The sequence below is a fragment of the Epinephelus fuscoguttatus genome, linkage group LG22, assembly GCF_011397635.1.
Source record: "Epinephelus fuscoguttatus linkage group LG22, E.fuscoguttatus.final_Chr_v1".
In the NCBI taxonomy this organism is placed as follows: Eukaryota; Metazoa; Chordata; class Actinopteri; order Perciformes; family Serranidae; genus Epinephelus; species Epinephelus fuscoguttatus.
Genome location: NC_064773.1, coordinates 4,497,014 through 4,517,981, shown reverse-complemented (window position 1 = coordinate 4,517,981; position 20,968 = coordinate 4,497,014). Strand labels below are relative to the sequence as shown.

General features: G+C 38.4%; 1 protein-coding gene across 1 annotated transcript; it reads left to right on the top strand.

Moving 5' to 3' along the window:
• Positions 1-1,346: 1,346 nt before the first annotated feature.
• Positions 1,347-17,947, top strand: cradd (CASP2 and RIPK1 domain containing adaptor with death domain). Its single transcript, XM_049567296.1, has 2 exons — positions 1,347-2,448; positions 14,388-17,947. The coding sequence occupies exons 1-2, from the start codon at positions 2,142-2,144 to the stop codon at positions 14,678-14,680; spliced, it is 600 nt and encodes a 199-aa protein (XP_049423253.1). The 5' UTR covers positions 1,347-2,141; the 3' UTR covers positions 14,681-17,947.
• Positions 17,948-20,968: the final 3,021 nt, after the last annotated feature.

Genomic DNA, 20,968 nt, shown 5'->3' with positions numbered 1-20,968 from the left:
GCCGTAACTTAGGAATTTGTACACTAATTGTGACAAGATTTCACATAAATGTCTGAAAGGATAAAATGATGACATTTTATATCCAAAAGGTCAAAGGACAACTTCATTGTGACATCATAATGTTGTGCAAAAAAACATTTTCTGCCCATTACTAAACTGTCATATCTCAGGGACAGAAGGGGAGATACTGAGCTGGTGATTCTAATCTTCAGGTCAGGTCAGGTCACTTTATTGATACCCAAGGGTAAACTAGTTTTGCAGTCGAGAGTCAAAACATCCATCACAGTTTGAACAATCAAAACAAAAACATAGAACATAGAATACAAGAAAGAAATTTAAGAATCTTGAATCTGTGCTGATTGTATAGATCCTCTGTGCTGTCGAGGGGAAGATGAGTGTGAAGCATCCATGTTCTGATAGACATGGATGCAAACTGTAACAGCAACTTGACAGATTTGTTTTTGAATTTGTTATTATATCGTTGTCATTATATCATCATGATGCCAACACTGAAAATATGTGCCATTAATTGTCCTGCCAGGTATGACAGCTGTCAGTGATCCTTCTACCAGATAAGCAGGAATGTGATAATAACTAACAATATTTGGGTTTTATGAGACCCAGAAATCATTAATACAAATAAAACTAGTGCTGCTAAGACTGAGAGGCTATTTGACACTGCTGACCTACAGTTACAGTTAAATATTAAGTGACAGCAAAGCATTAATGAGAACGACTAACGGTTTCCTGGAGAAATCTTGGATGAGATGAGGAAGAGAAGAGCTCCATTCATAAATCATCCAATTCTAGATTAGCTCATTCCTCTATAAATAAAAACACCAGATAGACTGAGAAATATGAGCCGTTATGTAAATGACTGTAATTCTAGTAAATTCGGGATATATTTGACCCATCATGTAAAAATAAATTTAATGCAAACCACACTGTTTGCCAGCCACTGCCCTTAACGTGAAAGCAGGGGACTCGGTACAAAATCTTATTTGTTCTTCATGTAAATAATATTATTAGATGTATTCACTGCACGCCGAGTTGAGTATCAGTTCCTAATAATCTTATAAATTATGCTGTCATTGAGTCTATTCAATTGTGCTCGCCACAACACGTATGTTGCTTGCTGTATGGATACCATGGAGCCGGACTCCATAGGTAAATCTGTGAAGTTTAAGATTAATTGATAATTTGAAAACTATAATCACCTGGTAGAACAAAAATATTTACTTTAGTGGTATTTTAGGAGTCTTTTGGTGAATTCGGCATAGATGTTATTAAAGAAGCAGCCTTCACATTAATAATAATATTAATTTTAGCATTAGCTCATGCTGTTTGTTAGCTAACGTCATTGCCCACGACGGGAAGAGGACTGCACGAACAAGACATAACGTCAGTCAGTACTAAACAATTGTTTATTATTTTAATACGCTGGGTTTGATGTATCAAATGTATGCCAAACTGAATGTGAAACCGTGAAGATATAAGAAATGTAGTTGATATAAATTCGGTTGAATTGCTCTAGCCAAAACACGATTCGTTGACTGCTGTTTGGAGACCATTCAGCCAAACGCCATTGTAAAAACTCAAAGTTATATGATTTCTCTTTAGTCGTTAAATATTAATACTTAATATGATATTAAAGATGAGCCTGGCGGAAAGTGTAGATTCTTGTGGTAAATTCGGGATATATATTATCGATCAAGCAGCACTGTTTTCATACAAAACTCTTATTTTCGCATTCGTGACAGTTTAGTAGCTCCTGTCCACCACCTTAGATTTAGAGAAGTTAGATTTTCCCACAAAATGGCGATACTTGGTGTATTACACGTATGCCGAATTAAAGAGGGGTCCACACTTATTTTCTACATTAAATTTGTTTTCTAAAGGCTTGCGTTAAATTAAAAGATTTTTAGATGTGAAAAAAATCTCAAATGAAATTTAAGCGTTCAGCGTTAGTAAAACAATGGTTCCGCTGGCGTGTTTCTAGTCGGACACAATAACATTGAACAAACCATAGTTGACAGGACTTGTAGCTGTGAGGCGACTAGTTTTAATGATGAAAACTGAAGTTAGTTGATGATGAATTAAGTATGATTAGCAGGAGTAGTTCGGACTCTCAGCTCCTCTAAATGGACCCGGTCCACAGAGCTCTGCTGCGGACACACCGGCTGGAGCTGTCCGGGCAGCTGCTGGTCAGTGACACCATCGTTCCGTTTCTGTACCAGGAGAACATTTTAACGGAGGCTCAGGTGGAGGACGTCGAGTCTCAGCCCACCAACAGACAGAAGTGTCTGAAGCTGCTGGACATCCTGCCGAGCCGCGGGCCCCGGGCCTTTGACTCGTTTCTGCGGTCTCTGGAGGAGTTCAGCTGGGTCAGAGACAAACTGCTGCTGGAGCTGCAGACACCTGGACCTGGACCTGGAGCCAGCTCAACAGGTGAGACCAGACCCGTAGACACACCTGACAGCATCAGCACCTCAGCAGTTGCATCATAGCCAAAGTCTTAATCTTTTTAAAACTCATTTTCAGGTTTGTTCAGTGTGAAAAAGCAGAACATAAAACAGATTTGACTGATCTGTCTCCATCTAGACCACATACATCCAGGTCTACATCAAAAATTACTATACTGAGACTTGTCAAACCTGAGCCAGATCAACATGGAGACTCTACAGATTGTGTAAAAACCAGATTCAGATATTTTAAGCCTTAATTTAGACGTGTTTTGTTTGTGGGGAAAAAAGGGGAAAACTTTATTTTGTGGTATTATGTTTGTAAAAACAGAAAAAGGAGAATTTAACTGTATTTTTTTTTATCCAGACCACATAAAACAAGGCCTAGATTTAAAAAAAACCCATCATACTTAGACTGTCAAATCTAAGATAGATTAACAAGATTGTTTTAAACCCAGTTTTAGGCATAAAACCACTGCAGAATAACCTAGATAATAATAACAACCTTCACATTTTTCATTTTCTTTTAGCATAAAGAAGTACAAGTATTTAAAAACATGTATTTGTTTAATAACAGATGATGAGCAACCCGAGATATCTTACAAAAAAAGTGCAATTTCAACTTTATGTCTCAGTTTTTCCAAGTTACTCGCTGTCATTACATTTTCATACATGTTTTTAGACTATTGGATAAATATTTTTTTCTATTAAATGCAACAAAATAGTTTTTGAAATATTATAATTTCCCAAAAAACAAAGTCACGTCTTCAAATGTGACTTTTCAAAACTCAATAAATAAATAAATATATATATAAATAAAATAAAATAAAATAAATTAAAAAAACAAATTAAAATAAAATAAAATAATTCACTTTTCTGTGACATAAAAAGTCTAATCATCACATCTGAGAGGCTGCAAATGTTTTCTATTTTTTTAATGACTAAACAGAATATTTGATTAACTTTTGTTGATTGACTTAGTAAATAATTGACCACTCTTTTGCAGTAATGCTGGCATCACCACGCTAAACTAGAGTGGAACCTATTGACAAGCAGGTTAAGATATCACCTGCCTCACAAACCATGGCATTTACATATTTAAAGTTATCAATCAATCAATCAATCAATCAATTTTATTTATAAAGCCCAATATCACAAATCACAATTTGCCTCACAGGCTTTACAGCATACAACATCCCTCTGTCCTTATGACCCTCACAGCTGATCAGGAAAAACTCCGCAAAAAAACCCTTTAACGGGGAAAAAACGGTAGAAACCTCAGGAAGAGCAACTGAGGAGGGATCCCTCTTCCAGGACGGACAGACGTGCAATAGATGTCGTACAGAACAGATCAGCATAACAAATTAACAGTAATCCACATGACACAATGAGACAGAAAGAGACAGAGAGAGATGCAGGTAATGACAGTAGCTTACAACAACATTGTTGAAAGTAATAATATTATAGTTATAGTTCTGGCTACTGTGGTACAATATGTTGAAAGTATGTATTAATATCTGGCAGTATACATGTGTGACAATAATCATATGTGTATAATAACAGAAGAAGTATGACTAATGACTAATGATGGCAGCAGCAGCAGGAGGCATCTGGCGGGACCACGGCAGCAGCACAACCACACGTCACGCTGTCCAGGCACCGCTGTGATATGAGTTAATCTGAGAGACAGTGGAGCACAAAGGCTCCGGAGAAGAAGCCGAGTTAGTGACATGCAGAATGGCCGAGTTAGCAAGATGCAGTAATAGAATACGAGAGAGAGAGAGAGAGAGAGAGAGAGAGAAGGGGCCCGGTGTATTATGGGGGGGGTCCTCCGGCAGACTAGGCCTAAGTCAGCCTAACTAGGGGCTGGTACAGGACAAGCCTGAGCCAGCCCTAACTATAAGCTTTATCAAAGAGGAAAGTCTTAAGTCTAGTCTTAAATGTGAAGACGGTGTCTGCCTCCCGGACCGTAACAGGAAGATGATTCCACAGGAGAGGAGCCTGATAGCTGAAGGCTCTGGCTCCTGATCTACTTTTGGAGACTTTAGGGACCACGAGTAACCCTGCGTTCTCAGAGCGCAGTGTTCTGGTGGGATAATATGGCACTATGAGCTCTCTAAGATATGACGGAGCTTGACCATTTAGAGGTTTATAAGTTAGCAGTAGGATTTTAAATTCAATTCTGGATTTTACAGGGAGCCAGTGCAGAGAAGCTAAAACAGGAGAGATATGATCTCGTTTCTTAGTTCCTGTTAGTACACGTGCTGCTGCATTCTGAATTAGCTGGAGGGTTTTTAAGGACTTACTAGAGCTACCTGATAATAGGGAGTTACAGTAATCCAGCCTAGAGGTAACAAAAGCGTGGACCAATTTTTCTGCATCTTTTCGGGTCAGGATAGGCCTAATTTTCGCAATATTACGCAGATGAAAAAATGCAGTCCGTTGCTTTAAATGAGAATTAAAAGACAAATCTTGATCAAATGTTACTCCGAGGTTTCTTACGGTAGTGCTAGAGGCCAGAGCAATGCCGTCTAGAGAAACTATGTCATCAGATAAAGAGTCTCTGAGTTGTTTGGGGCCAAGAACAATAACTTCAGTTTTGTCTGAATTTAACATCAGGAAATTGGTGCTCATCCAGACTGTATCATAGCTGTAGGGTTGATGATATTTTGCACAATGTTCAATATCTTTAATATGACCACAGTAAGTATTAGTGTATTTTCAGAGAACCGTGTTCTGGTCGGGGTGGATAAGCCTCTCAAGCAGCATTTACATAAAGTAAGATACTTATTTATCTTCATCTTGAAAGCTGCAGCTCTCAGCCTTCACAGCTGTACTCAGTATTAGGTGTGCAAAGTCATGTAGTGGGCCGGATTGGTCCCTTTGGTGAGCCAGTGTTGACCCTCGGGCCGTATATTTGACACCCCTGCTGTAAAGTGTGTTTAAAAGGGAGTGTGAGAGTATGTAATTTTTATTTAGTTGTATTTTATTAGTTAAAAAAGACAAAAACAGAGGATGTCCTGGCTTATTTTCTGTCAGGTTCAGATCTGGATGAGACACCATTAAACCTGGACTGCATCGACACAGAGTCTATTTAAAACCTTTATTTCTATGTGTGAAACCTTTGAGTCAGTTTATTAGAACATTTCGCTGCCAGTTTTCCATCCAGACAGCAAACTGCAAGTCCAGGTCAGGCTCAGAAACCACTGCACGGAGACTTGTTAAACCTGGACTAAATGACCAAGTGGACTACAGAGACTGTTAAAACACATAAAAACCACCATCAATAACAGTTGTCCTGGTGCATAGCTGTGACAAAAATCATAAAACCCAACTAAAAATCAGCAGAAACTTCTTTTACAGAGTCTTGTTACTCATGTTCTCTCAATTAAACAACATTACTGTAGGATTGGATCAATCGTTTTGTCTATTAAATGCCACAAAATAGTTTTTGAAATATTATAATTTCCTAAAAAACCAAAGTCACGTCTTCAAATGTGTCTTTTCAAAACTCAAAAAATAAATAAATATATGAATAAATAAAATAAAATTAAATTGAAAAGTCTACTTTCATATCTGAGAAGCTGGAAACTGCAAATGTTTTCTATCTTTTTTTTCCCATGACTAAACAGATTATTTGATAATTAAAAAAGTTGTTGATTAACTTTTTGTTGATTGACTTATTAAATAATTGACCAGTTGTTAAAGATTTAGACCCACACAAGTCTGTCAGCAGGTTTGTGCCGTCTAGAAGAAATCACTGTTATAATACAGATTAATATGACTGAGGTCTGGCTCAGGTTGGTGGTCGTGGTTACAGGATCAGCCTGTGACTATTTAATTATTCTGTTATTGTCAGTAAATCCCACAGAGTTTATAGTTGAGCCATCGTCAGTCTGAAAGTAACACTGGGGGTAAAAAGTTGGTGTAATTCCCCTTTAATTATATCATTTATAGACCCAAAATAGAAATAGTTATAATTCTCAGAACTGTGTAATTTTAGGGATTTTTCCCAGGAGCGTTGGCCCCCTGAAACAAGACAAAGAGAAGTTTTCTCTCTGTAGCAGAAATTAAGTTTCTCGGAAGAAGTTTGTTTATTTCGTTTGTTTAAAGGAAATGAAAGTTCAGAGGTCACGATGAGAACAACAACAACAGTATTTTAACATGTGACAGCAGAGATGGACTCGAGCACATCACAGAGCCTGAGGGACGTGGGAGGTGGTTTAGAGGAGACGCCCACTGCTCGTCAAAAACTCCCTCATTCCGCCTCAAGCTCCATCTGCAGAATTTTAAAAGTTTCTCCGCCGCAGTTGTACGACACGCTGGTGTAATCATCAAGGGTAGCAGCCACTCACATCTTTCTTTTCATCTTTTTATTTGATGGTCAGAGCCTCAGACTTACAGCCAGGAGACAAATGTCAGTGCTGTTTTTATGTAAGGTTACATAACATAAAATGATAGTTCACCCAAAAATGACAATTCACCCAATATCTACTCCGCCCTGTGCTGGTGTGAGGATGGGTGAAGGTCTCCACTTCACAAACACTCCTCCAAAATGTCTCCATACTGCTGCCCCAAACGACTTCTCAAGCAGTTTCGTTGTCGTGGACGAATTTCCGGAGTGAGTTTTGCTGGAGTTGTGGTGCATTTCTCATCCTGACAAAAGGAATCTAGTTGTAGTCTTGTACATAACGACCCTGCGAGATCCCCAATGTTTGTGAAATTTTACAGTGTGTGACAAAAAACTTGGATTGTCTTTAGATGTGAGAGGGAGTCAGAAGTTTGAGAAATTTATTTTTATAGATGACGCTTAAAAGTTTGACCCTTATCACCCTTTATTAATGACATAATTAATGTTCTTTATTTGAAATATCAGACCACCGCTGTCCAGATGAGAGGAAAGAAAATGAAACAGAGGAAGTTGTTAACAGTTTTGTCTCTGACACAAACTTTAAAGTAAAAAAAAAAAAAATCTGAAAATATCCATAATTTGTTGTAAAGTCAAATTCCTGCAATTGTTCTTAAAAACAAAAGTATAAAAAAATTGAATAATCATGAAATTATCATTGAGATTTTGAGATAAATGTTAGGACCATGAAATAAGACATTTTGAACATGTGAGAAATTAGAAGAAGAAATTCAGATTCAAGATTTAAAACTTTGAGATAAATATGTTTTTTAGATGAGTCATACATTTGAGAAAAAAATGTAAACATCAGTGTCAAAATTTTGAGATGCAAGTTTTGATTGTGAAAATGAAATTAAACTTAAAAAAAAGTGAGATATTTTAGAGGAAAAAAAAGTCATAATTCTGACATTTAAGACCAGATTCTGTGCCAAAGGTCAAAATTTTAAGATTAAACTTCAAAAATTTAGTTAAAAGTGAAAATAGTGAGAGTAGATTTTGCAAAAAAAGTAGTGATTTGAGCAGATTAATCTGAGCTTTAAACCCAGATGTTTAGGTAGAATCAGACTTGTGAGATTCACATGCACAAATTACTTCCCCTCATTCCTACTAAACTGTTTACATGGCAAATGAAAATAAATATTCCACTAATATTCCCATTTACGTGCAGCCATGCATGCTCTGATAATGCTCCCTAAAGTGCTGTTTAATACGTCAAAATTAGAAAAAGCGGAACAGCTGGAGTCGCTTGTCGTTTTGTTTCTTTGCTTTGTTTCCTACCACTGGGTACTTAACTAGATAATTTTGTAAAATTATATATATATATATATATATATATATATATGTATGTGTGTGTGTGTGTGTGTGTGTGTGTGGGATGTGCTGGTATTTTTCCATTATACATATTTCAGAAGTTGCTTTGGTACGATGTGAGTGTTTAAGATGGCGTCTTTCTGTCATGCAACAGAAGTCTGAGGAAGAGCTGTGTGGCTCGAAACATCACTCTGCATTAAAATGCTAAACAGGAGATACTTGGTGTGCGGACTTAAGGCCCTGCCACACCAAGCTGACGGTCGGCCATCAAAAGTCGGGCCGTCAGTGAGCGTCTGTCGGCCTAGTTTTTGCGGTGTGTCCTGCACCGGCGGCGGCGGCTTTTTGGCCGATTTAGCATGTTGAATCGGCAGCGGAGCTTGTCGGCGAGAGAGATCGCTCTGATTGGCTGTTCAGGTTTTATTTCCTCGCCCCTGTAGCGAGTGAATCTGCCTGTAGTGAAACCGGGGCTAACCGGTGCTTCCTCCTCAGGCTCCACTTCACTCAGCTGCCCCACAGACCCGCTGCTTCTTCCCACTTTAACCTGAATAACAAACCGGAGCTAGCTGGGAGCGGCTAGCGGAGCGTTAGCCGCAGCATGACCGGAGGGAAGCACAGCCAGTTAGCCTCTGCTAGTCTCTGAGCTAGCCCCGGCTCTCCGTTTGGATCCAACCGGAGCACCGAGCCCTGGTTTGTTATTCAGGTTAAAGTGGGAAGAAGCAGCAGGTTTATTGGGCAGCTGAGTGAAGTGGAGCCTGCGGAGGAAACACCGGGACCGTCTGGATGTAATAGTCCGTGGAGGTGCTGCAGTGCTCGGCTGCACAGATAGGAAACCCCTTGGCTGACAGGATGTACCACTCTCTCACTCCGCTCTCTCTCACGCAGGCGCTGAACGTACGTGCTACTTGGCCGTCGGATGTAGTCCGTGTAGTGTGTTCAAATGCAACTGACACAGGGCGACGTGAGGCGACGTGAGGCGACGCAACAGTTGGCTTTCATCGCCGCTAGTTCTTTGATGTCGGTTTGGTGTGTCCGCACCTTTGTATGTTTTTCACCTCGCCAGATGTTTCTTTGGTCCAGCACCCACTCCACTGGACGTTGGGATGTGCATGTCTTTTGTACTGTTTGTAGACTTGTTGGACGGTGTGAGCTCAGCGTCCATCTTTCCTTCCTTCTGCCACCTTTTTATTTGCACATATCCAAAAACCTGTTGATATCCAAACCCGTCATAATGATTAAAGTAGGTGTGTTTCTTCTGTTTTTCACTGCAAACTGTTGGCGAGTTAGTTTGTGTATAACGTATCCATGACAGCACAGCCGACCGTGGCCAGACAAGCGTCATAAATTAGGGTAAAAACCCCAAGTGAGACACATATCCCCAATCAGCTGCATACATGTCCTGGTAATGATAATATCGACATGTCCCACATGCCTCAGGCAGAATATGCTAAATCCAGGAGAAGGCCTGATTTGGAATATTTTGGAATACCTGCATCAAATTCAGAATAATGTCATATTCAGAATAAGAGGGGAGTATTGGTGTGCATGTCACCGTAGCCGACGATTAATCAGTTACAGACGCGTATTTACAATCATATCAGTGAGGTGTGATTATTCTCAGAACAGCTTCAAAGTTCCAGGAAGTTTTCCAGGAATCGTGCGTCAGACAAATAACAGCTGCTCTGAATCAAGGAACGTGTGAATTCTAAGAAACAAGTTTAATTGTTTTAAAAAAACAAGAGGATTTTTATGCAGTGCAGGAAGATCAAATGCAGATTACACCACATTTCTAAATTAAAGACTGAAGTCGGAGTGTGATGTTTGCTCCTCTGACTGACGTCACACACACACACACACACACACACACTGTTTACGATGAGTGGAGTTCACTCTGTGTTTCTCAGGTGAGCTGCAGGTGTGTCGGCTGCTGCAGGCACTGTTTGTAGGTCTGACACACCTTCAGAGAGGTGAGGCGAGGAGGAGGAGGAGGAGGAGGAGGAGGATGGGAGTGCTTGTTTTCCAGCCTGGGCCTCCCTCCTCCTCCTCCTTGTGTTGCTGCCTCTTGCTTTCCAGGAATCTTGGCAGCAGCAGCGTCTTTCTCTCTCGCTCTCTCTTAAAGCTGCAGAGCCGGATGTTTCAGATCACGCTCCCTGCCCGTGAACACACCCTCCACCTCCCGCCCTCTGAAGTTAGGAGCTCTTTCAGGTTTTAAAAAACTCTGAGTTCATTTTTTCCAGCTGACGTTTTTCCTCCAGAGTGAGTCAGAGGAGCTGAAACAGGTTAACAAGGAGGATTTATTCAGACGTGTTGAAGGCTGTCTGGCTTCAGCTGACTCAAAGAGGAGCGTTCATTGTTTATTTATCAGTGTTTATATTTTATTAACCATGCAGAGCGTCAGCTTCTCTTCCTGTAGTCCACACCAAACATAAAAGACAACAGATGAATCACTTACACACAAAACAACCAAATTATATTAGAATCAGGAAGTAGCAAAGAACAAAAAAACTTCTACCAAACAAAACCACTCATATGTAAATATTACACTAAATTCCAAACACTGAATTAACATGAGGTGAAATCTCATCATGACAATATGATTATATAATTAGAAGCTGAAGCGACACTAGTTATGAAGAATCCAAAAGATTCGTAGGGGGTTCTTTTTTTATCCTGGACCCTATTTTCTCATGTTGTCGATGTACGTCCACTAAAAGTGTTTGTTTTTGTCACTGACAGACTCAGATTGTTATTGTAAGTGTCTGAAAACATTATGGAAAGGATCCCTACAGAGATAGAGCTTTAGTTAAAGAGTGAGATCCTTTTTGTTTGACCAGAAATAAAAATAAAACTCAGAAGAATTGCCTTGGTTCGTCTCTCCGCTGTTCCAACAATCACCAACTCTGGTTTAGTTTAAATTAACCCTTAATTCACCAGTTAGATGTGAAGACATGCTGCCTCTGTACACACTAAAATGACTGTTTATTTAAATGGAGTCTGGTGGGTTTAACAATGTCGATTTTGTGTCTCTGGTTAAACAAAAAGGACCTTACTCAGTAACATAAAGGTCTATCTCTGTAGGGATCTTTTCCATGATGTTGTCAGACACTTAGAATAACAAACTGAGCCTGTCAGTGACAAAAACAAACACTTCAATATTGGACTGATTTCAAAAAATTAGTGTTCGTATTAGTCACTTAGATGCTAGTCTCGCTCACCAGACCTTTCTCAAGAAAAGAAACGTCTGGCTGGGCCGACTCTCACTTTAAGATTGGAGAAAAAAACGCCCCGGCTGCTTGTATTTCTTTCAACCAATCACAATCGTTCTGGGCGGTGCCACAGCAACGGTGCGCTTGCAAAAATATTGCCGGGGGGAAACAGGTTTTGGTGTAACACGCCCACAAAAATATCGCCTACGGGACGCAAACCATGGCAGAAAAATGGCTACATCCCCGCAGGATCAAACACCGCAAAAGTTAGTAAAGGACGTGTTGAAAACTGCTACACAACCGGAGGTGGTAGGGCGGGACTTCAGCGGGTGGCTCGTTCCGCCCAATGAGAGGCTGATCTATGCAGCGAACTTCCGCCCACTCAGACTACTTAGATGCAAAAACATGGAAAATATTATCCAGGTTGAACAGATGCTACAGTTAGCTTTTAATGTGAGACAGGAAATGGTTCAAATCAAAGGTCTAAAAGCAGAAATGTTTGAGTTTCACATCAACTGATTGATTGAGACTAATCTTTCTTTCCCCTTGATAGCGCCGAGCGCTGTTAAACTAGAACGGTGACTGACTGCGTATCATGCCAACGTTTAAGACGCCACAAGTCACTTCCTAAGCGGCCGATTTTGACGACTTCAGAGTGAGACTGGTTTGTCTGGTTTGTGGCTTTTTCTCCAAACTGACTTTTTATCCCTAAAAATTCAGACTTTGAATTTTGGGATTAATTCATAAACCTGAGATCAAAGTTTAACCATATAATTCAAAGTTGTATCTCAAAGGTTGGACCGATATCTTAAGATTTAATTTCAGTTTAACATTCAGATACTGGCTTAAAGATTCTAAACCTGACCTTTATTAATGACTTTTATCTCAATGTGTTGGACTTCTGACATTTGTTTGTCCTCCTGTGAAACTCTGATATTATTATTTCTCTGATATTAAACTCTGAATCCTGTTTTCATAATAATCTGATTTGTATGTTGAGCTCTGAATGTAGATCTCACATGACAGTTTTCATCAAAATAAATGCTAAAAAAAGACAAAAACATTTGTAGAAAACCTCCGAGCGTCTCATCAACACATTCAGATTGTTGTTGTGAAAGTTTCCAGCAGCTTTTAATACTAAACTGTATTTGTACTGTGGCTCTGCTGTGACCTTAACTCTCAGTATCTACTGGTCAGCGGGGGGTTGAACCGCCTGGTCTTCATTCATTGGACGGCGGCATCAACAAAAACAAAAGAAGAAAAAAATACTACCAGCTCTTCGTCTTCAGTCAACATGTTGCAATCAGTGTTTTTCTTTTAGGTCACTGTAACACAGGAAGTGCTTTTCACCGATCGTAACCTCGGCGTGTTTGTTACTCAACATCTGGACTTTTATTAGAGGCGCTCAGCTGCCGCTTCAAAACTGAATTTAATGCTGAGTCATTACACTTCATATCATAACACCTCTGTGTACCAGAGTTTACTTTTAATGTTTATACAGAAGCTGAAATCCTGTAGAATTATTTTGAAACGTCTGTTTCACATCCATCACTGTGATAAATGAGACGGGGGCTGCAGCCAATGACTCTGTTCATTATCAGTTTATTTGCTGATTATTTGTATCATAATTTTGTCTATTAAGTATCAAAAAAAAAAAATAGTAAAAAAAAAAAGCTCATTTAAGTTTTTCAGAGAAGTCACGTCTTCAAATGACAAAAGTCATTTTTTAAGTAACAAAGTCTTTTTTAAATTTGTCTGGACAACCCGAGTCATCAAAATCTAGCACTCTTGCACTGATGAAAAAAGCCGTCACTTTAACCTGGGTATGATACGTGGCTGGTCGCATTGTAGTTGTCAGCTGCGTCAGGGGGAAATGTGGCGGGACAAGAACAAAAAGGCAAAAGCCGGATGAGGGCGGGTGGGAGGGGAGGTGGATGTGTCCAACAAACACAGACTTTCAGCCAGGGGAGCGGAGATTCTAAAGCCAAACGCTGTACCTATTTCAAAAAACCCAACCACCTGCTTTTGTTGTTGAAAGAAAACGTCAGTTCACAGTGTTGTACTGATGTAGTGCTTTTATTTTGAAAGAGACTGTATGCAAACTGTACATTTCCTGTGAAAACAGAAGTGTATTTTGAAAACAGACAATGCATGTAACAGGCTGAAGTTGACACGGCGTCCCAGAACATCAACAACCAACACACCCAGGGTACCTTGGACGTCATATGTGGACGTGGAAAGTCAACGACCAAACGTTAACGAGGTCGGAGTGAGAATGTGTTGAGTCAGAACATTAATGTCAGATTGTTAGCTAAAACTCTAATTTGCAAAATTAAAACTTTAAAAATGAGAAAATTTGAGATAAAAATCAGAATTTTAAAATTATGACAGTCTAAATTTTGAGGTAAAATTTGAGATTCTGAGATTAAAGTCTAATTTTTTTTTAATATGACTTTTAATATAAGAATGGAAATTTTGAAATTAAAATCTGAATTTTGAGATAAAAGACAGGACTCTGAGATTAATATCCACATATTTCATAAAAGTTAAAATTTCTTAATTCAAGACTTTTTAGATAAGAGTCTGAATCATGAAATAAAAGGAAAAAATAAATCCAACAGAACACATTCTGGGATAAAAACCATAATTAAAAGTCAGGATTAAAGTTTTGAAGCCAAGAAGTTTTGACTTTGAGATCAAAGTCTAAATCTTGAGGTAAAAATCGATTCTAAGATTAATATCCAAATTTTTAAATAAAAAGTTAAAATTTCTGTCCAAAAAGTCCAAAATTTGAGAGAAAAAAAATCATGATACTTTTACATAAATCTGAATTCTGAGGTTATCGTCAGTTTTCTCAGAGTTAATTTTGGAATAAAATTTCAGAAGTTTTGATTTTTGAGATCAAAGTCTAAATTTAGAGCTAAAAGTCAGATTTAATCTCTAAACTCTGATTTTAATCCCACTGATCTGAATACACTAAAATGTTCCTCATCCTCTCTGCAGACGTCTGGCGGGTTCCCGACTCGATTCTCCAGAAGGTTCCTTCGGATCGGGACTTGTCCCGGCTGGCGTCTCGGCTCGGCTCTGAGTGGGAGGCGGTCCTGATGGATTTGGGTCTGTCTGCGGAGGATCTGTTCCGGTGTCGGTCCGATCATCAGCTCAGTACTCACGGGGCGGTCCTGGCTGGTCTGGTTCAGTGGAGACGATGTGAAGGGAAGAAAGCGACAGTGCAGAGGCTGATGCAGAGTCTGCAGGCTGCTGACGTCCATCCGTCCATCCTGGAGTTCCTGATGTGATCCCTTATATTCATGTGTACAGTCACTTCTTTTATCAAATCAAGCTTTAATCACATTTTCATCTGATGACGTTTACATTTTTTATGTCATTACATAATTTAACAAGGACTCTGATAACTGATTATTATTACGGAGCAAAAGATTTTAATCTGTTAAATCATAACCTCAAAATAAGATCAGATTTTCAAGGTTTAAATCCGGGGGGCCATATTCACAAAGCTTCCTCGTTCAGAGACTTGCTCCTTGTGACGGATTTCTAATTAAGTTCTTAGAATTGTGCCGTTGTCTTTAGAATTTCCCCTTAAAGTTAAGACTAAGTCCTTGTAAAAATAAAGTTACTCACAGAGCATCTTAGACCTTAAAAGTGCTCCTGGGGTGAAACAGTTCGGAGCAGAGAAGAGGACTTTAAGAGACATGAGTTTAATTTGTCCCGAGTTAGGTTGGAGAAATATTCTCCAAACACTTCTTCTCCTGACGTACGTCTGAAAACCTTCAGCTCCATTAAGGCAAGCCAATCCAGTGTTTCATCATCCAGGTCAATTAGACCCCAGTCGCCATTCGGCGGCCTGTGTTTGGGGCCGCTGGTTATTACGTGCTCCACAGTTTGTAGTGGATCCCTACATTCGCAGTTGGCACTGTCCACCAAACCCCATTTTTGCATTGCTGCCCCGACGCGTCCCACGCCTGTCCTCAGGTGGTTGAAGGTCGTCTGGGAACATCTGTAGGGTCTTCAGTGTAGTGGTGGAGCCTTGATGGTTCTGCTGACCTCCACTGGTCCCTCCACCGTGCCTTGACCCAGGCGACCTTGGAGGGATCAGATGGTGTTGTACGGAGCAGTTCTTGGACGTGTGTGGCAAGGGGGCGCCAGGACTTGAGAAGCAAGCGCTGTGGTGTCTCCGAAATGAACTGTGATGCTACAGATTTGATTGTGCAGGAATTATGTGTGTGTTTGACCTCATTAGGGATACACACACATTTACCACCCAGTGAAATAAAAAATAACGCCAGAAACAAAATGATCACAACACCAATGTATCTGGGAAACTCATATTGTGATGCAGTTCATTTCATTTCCACTGGGTGTCCTCACCTTGCAGGCTCACGTAGAGGTGTGTCTCTGACAACCAATCACATCTGTTAAAACCAAGCATCACACCTAGCCACAGAGTCGACCACACCTCCTCACTGAGGTAAAAGTTCATGTCCCTTCCTTGCTCAGAGCTGCTCTGAGAACTTTCCTAAATCACTCCTAAGCTAGGACTCCTTACTAAAAATGTTTAGGTTAAGTTAGGAGCTCTCTGAGAGGATGTTTGTGAATATGGGCCCTAATTTACAGATAAATGGCAGAAATCTTGATTAAAAGTCAGAATTCTAAGATTAAATTTGGGATACTGAGAAAATTGATTCTGAATTTTGAGATGAAGATGAATTAAAGATTAAAAGTCTGTCTTATGATATTGATTTCAGGAATATAAGGTTGAAAGTCTGACTTTTAAGATACACGGTGGCATACTGAGAGAATTAAGTCAGAATTTTAAGATAAAAATCAGGAGTCAATGTGGAATAAAAATACAGATTTTGAGAAAAATGTCTGAATATTAAGGTTCAAACCAGAATTTTGAGGTAAAATCCCTCAGCGTGAGGTTTTGCAGTAATACAAACAGAGTCCTGGGGTGAAAACATGACTAAAGAAATGTGGCTCAGCCTATTTTAATTAAATAACACCTGCTTTTATTAAACAAGTTTTATTCAAATCTGTTTTAAATCAAAGGCTAAATGTGTTACTTCTTCTTGCCTTTCATTGTTGTAACATTGTCGGGTTATTTCCTGTTCGAACATCCCGTCTCCCTCACACTTCAGACTTTCACACATTTTCCTTGAAGCCAGCGATTAGGTTTTATCAGAAAGCCATTCAACAACAACACACATGCACACACGCACACGCACACGCACACACACACACACACACACACACAATAACAATGGCTGCTCTCACTGTACTTCATTAATTCCTCAACAGTTCCTGAGGATCAGCTTTCTGTGTCCAGGCTTTTAAGGTGGACTGACGAGATGTGAGAGCAGCACTGGAGCTGAACTGTTTATTTGTTTTTGTCTCAAAATTGAAACACTTTGTGAATTTCAGTGAGTTTTTTTGATGAAGAGTTTGTAAAAGTTCAAATTTAACTAAAGAAAATAAAGTTTAAAGTTAAATATCCCTCAAATTCACTGTGGTTTGACATTTTAACCCTTTAGGCTCTTCATCATCTGAGATATCTGACAAACAGATGTACTGAACTCAACCTGAATGATTTATCTCTGGCATTTTGTTGAAGTATGTTCACTCCAAATTATTTCAGGAATCTGGGATTTATAATCTTAACTTTGCAATAAAAAGTCCAAAAGTCCAAATTTGAAAAACAAAATTCGGAATGTGAGTGAAGAAGTCCAAATATTAAGACAAAAGTCGGGAATCTGAGATTAAAAGTCATAGTTTTGAAAATAAAGTCAAGAAATTGAGATAAATACGATTGTTCGTAAATAAGATTTCTTTTTTTAATTGAATTTTAAGGATAAATTCAGGAATCTGAGATTAAAAATCGGAATTTTGAAAATAAAGTCAGGAAATTGATGTTTAAAATGTTAATTTTTGAGACAACAGGAATTTAAGATTTAAAAAAAAGGAATTTTGATATTAAATTCAGTAAACCTAGATTTAATGTCCAAACTTTGAGAGTGAATTCAGGAATCTGGTATTAAAAATTAGAAATTTTGATAAAATCAGAAATTTAACAATAAAAATCCAAATTTTGAAAACAAAGTCAGGAATTTGAGATTCAATTTTAGATAAAGTCAGAAATTTCAGATGAAAAAAAAAAATCTCAAATTTTAAAAATAAAGACAGGAACTTGAGATAAAAGTCCAAACTTTGAAAGTTAAGTCACATGTTTGAGATTAAAATCTGAATTGAGACAAAAAGCAGGGATCTTAGATTTAAAGAAAGAAGTTAAATTGTCTGAACATTAATTATACTTTTATTCGTTTATCTCTCATCTGTTAATGATACAAGAAATATTGTTAACTAATTTTGAACAAAATTTCTGATTATAAAGAGCTTTCAATGTGATTTGTATTCAGTTGTATATGAGCTGAAATTGTGAAGGCATAATCAACAGCTGTAATCAGGTAAATCCAGACTGTGACTCATTTTAAGATGCCTTAATTTGAAAGTTTATCCTCTTGTTTTTTATTGTGTTAACTGAACTTAAACTGAATAAATCAATAATTCCTAAATGTTATAAAAACGGTATAAATCTCTTTTTGTGCGGGTAATGCTCAAAGAAACTTTTCCCACAGCTTCTTACCTTAGACTAATAAAGATTTAAAGTTAATTAATAACAGTTAATAGAAGTTTAATACCATTGTAATTAAGATGCAGATAAACAAAAGTCAAAGTTGTGAGCGTGACTGGGAGCAGCAGTGAGGACGTCCTCATGTGAGTTTCTGAGAAAACTGTGAACACTGAGCTTTATATCCTCGCTGCTTCCAGGAAACTCGACAAATATTTAAAGGCTGCTGCCGACGGAGGGAGACGCCTGCAGAAATGTCTCATTGTTTCACTGCTCTGACAAAACTTCAGGTTATAAACTATCAGTGGTAAAAGTACACAAGTATTCTTAGACTCATGTAGTAAAAGTACACAAGTATTCTTAGATTCATGTAGTAAAAGTACACAAGTATCCTCAGATTCATGTAGTAAAAGTACACAAGTACTCTTAGATTCATGTAGTAAAAGTACACAAGTATTCTCAGATTCATGTAGTAAAGGTACACAAGTATTCTTAGATTGATTTAGTAAAAGTACACAAGTATCCTCAGATTCATGTAGTAAAAGTACACAAGTACTCTTAGATTCATGTAGTAAAAGTACACAAGTATCCTCAGATTCATGTAGTAAAAGTACACAAGTATTCTCAGATTCATGTAGCAAAGGTACAAAAGTATTCTTAGATTCATGTAGTAAAAGTACACAAGTATTCTCAGATTCATGTAGTAAAGGTACAAAAGTATTCTTAGATTCATGTAGTAAAAGTACACAAGTATCCTCAGATTCATGTAGTAAAAGTACACAAGTATTCTCAGATTCATGTAGTAAAGGTACACAAGTATTCTTAGATTGATGTATTAAATGTACACAAGTATCCTCAGATTCATGTAGTAAAAGTACACAAGTATTCTCAGATTCATGTAGTAAAAGTACACAAGTATTCTCAGATTCATGTAGTAAAGGTACAAAAGTATTCTTAGATTCATGTAGTAAAAGTACACAAGTATTCTCAGATTCATGTAGTAAAAGTACACAAGTATTCTTAGATTCATGTAGTAAAAGTACACAAGTATTCTCAGATTCATGTAGTAAAGGTACACAAGTATTCTTAGATTCTTTTAGTAAAAGTACACAAGTATTCTCAGATTCATGTAGTAAAAGTACACAAGTATTCTTAGACTCATGTAGTAAAAGTACACAAGTACTCTTAGATTCATGTAGTAAAAGTACACAAGTATTCTTAGATTGATTTAGTAAAAGTACACAAGTATCCTCAGATTCATGTAGTAAAAGTACACAAGTATTCTCAGATTCATGTAGTAAAGGTACAAAAGTACTCTTAGATTCATGTAGTAAAAGTACACAAGTACTCTTAGATTCATGTAGTAAAAGTACACAAGTATTCTCAGATTCATGTAGTAAAAGTACACAAGTATTCTTAGATTCGTTTAGTAAAAGTACACAAGTATTCTCAGATTCATGTAGTAAAAGTACACAAGTATTCTTAGATTCGTTTAGTAAAAGTACACAAGTATTCTCAGATTCATGTAGTAAAGGTACACAGTAAAAAGTACAACATCTCCTGTTGAAGACCATGTGATACAGTAGGAAGCTCCAGAACATCTGCCAACTGGACGTTGATGTTAGATCGTGTCGTTAGACTCATCACCAGTCTAAATGTTTTTGTGTTTTTCCTAATTCGAGTCAAGAGTCTAACGATAAACGTGTCGTCCAGATTGTGATTTCAGTATTGACCTCAGCGCTGCCCCCCTCTGGTCGGAGAGCAGAGCACACCACTTCTACTGCAGCTGATGAGGAGCGACACAAAGGTGAGATTTACGATTTTTATTTAAATAATCTTAAAACAGTTTCGGTTTTAAAGAAAGAAGATTCAGTGATGGAAACTAACTGGACGGTTTATCAAATTCAGGTTAAAGTTGTAATCCTTCAGATTTCAGTCTTAGTTCATCAGTGAACAGCGGTTGTGCAGCTGGTGTTTCTGTTACAGTGCAGCCAAACAAACTGAAGTTGTTTAATAAGGAAGCCGGTCAGTTGCTATCAACATCTTTAAACTGATCCGGTGAAAACGATCATGTCTTTATGTGCTCATAGCAGACAAATACACTATTTCCTGTGGCTGTTTCACAATAAAAGCCCTCCCTTCACTGTGTATCTCCTGATGAATCTTTTACTGTGAAGCGGCAGCGGCAGCAAGAATTGTGTTAGCATTAGCATGAAGCTAATCCAGCTCGGATACCACCCTCAAATATGCATAACTTTGAGACGTAATTAAGTGTAAACGGGTGAGTTATTAAAAAAAATAAAATAAAATGAAATAAAAACCGCCCCCCATACAGTTGTGAATGTTGAAATTAGCTACAGAGACCACAACTGTTTTTGTACCAGGCTGTAAACATTTCTGCTGTGAAGTTGGGCATTTTAATATGGAGGTCTGTGAGGACTGACTCTATTTCGGAGCCAGCCTTGAGTGGCCGTTAGAGGAACTGCAGTTTTTGGTAGTTCTGAGGTGTTAGCATTAGCGTGAAGCTAATCCAGCTCTGATTGGCGAGTGAAGAGTAAACACTGACAGAAATGGATCACATTCTGCAGCATTTTCTGTCAGTCCCTCGTATAAAGACATACAAAGGTATACAGGGCGAGACTGGCGGACTCCGCCACCAACATGACACTATCTGTTGTACAGATGATAAAAAAACAAAAACCAAACATGGCTAATGTCAGTATAATTCATTGAAATCTAAAAAGTTTTTTAAAAAGCTGTGCAGCAGAGGTGCCTGGTAGTTCAGTTGCTATGGTGAGTGTCCCATGAACAAAGGCACTGTCCTTACAACAGGTTCAACTCCAGCCTGCAGCTGTCTGCTGTATGTCATCCTCTCTCTCTCTCTCTCTCTCTTATAATCTTAAAGAAATGTGCAGCAACAGCCGCTTCACTAACCCTACTT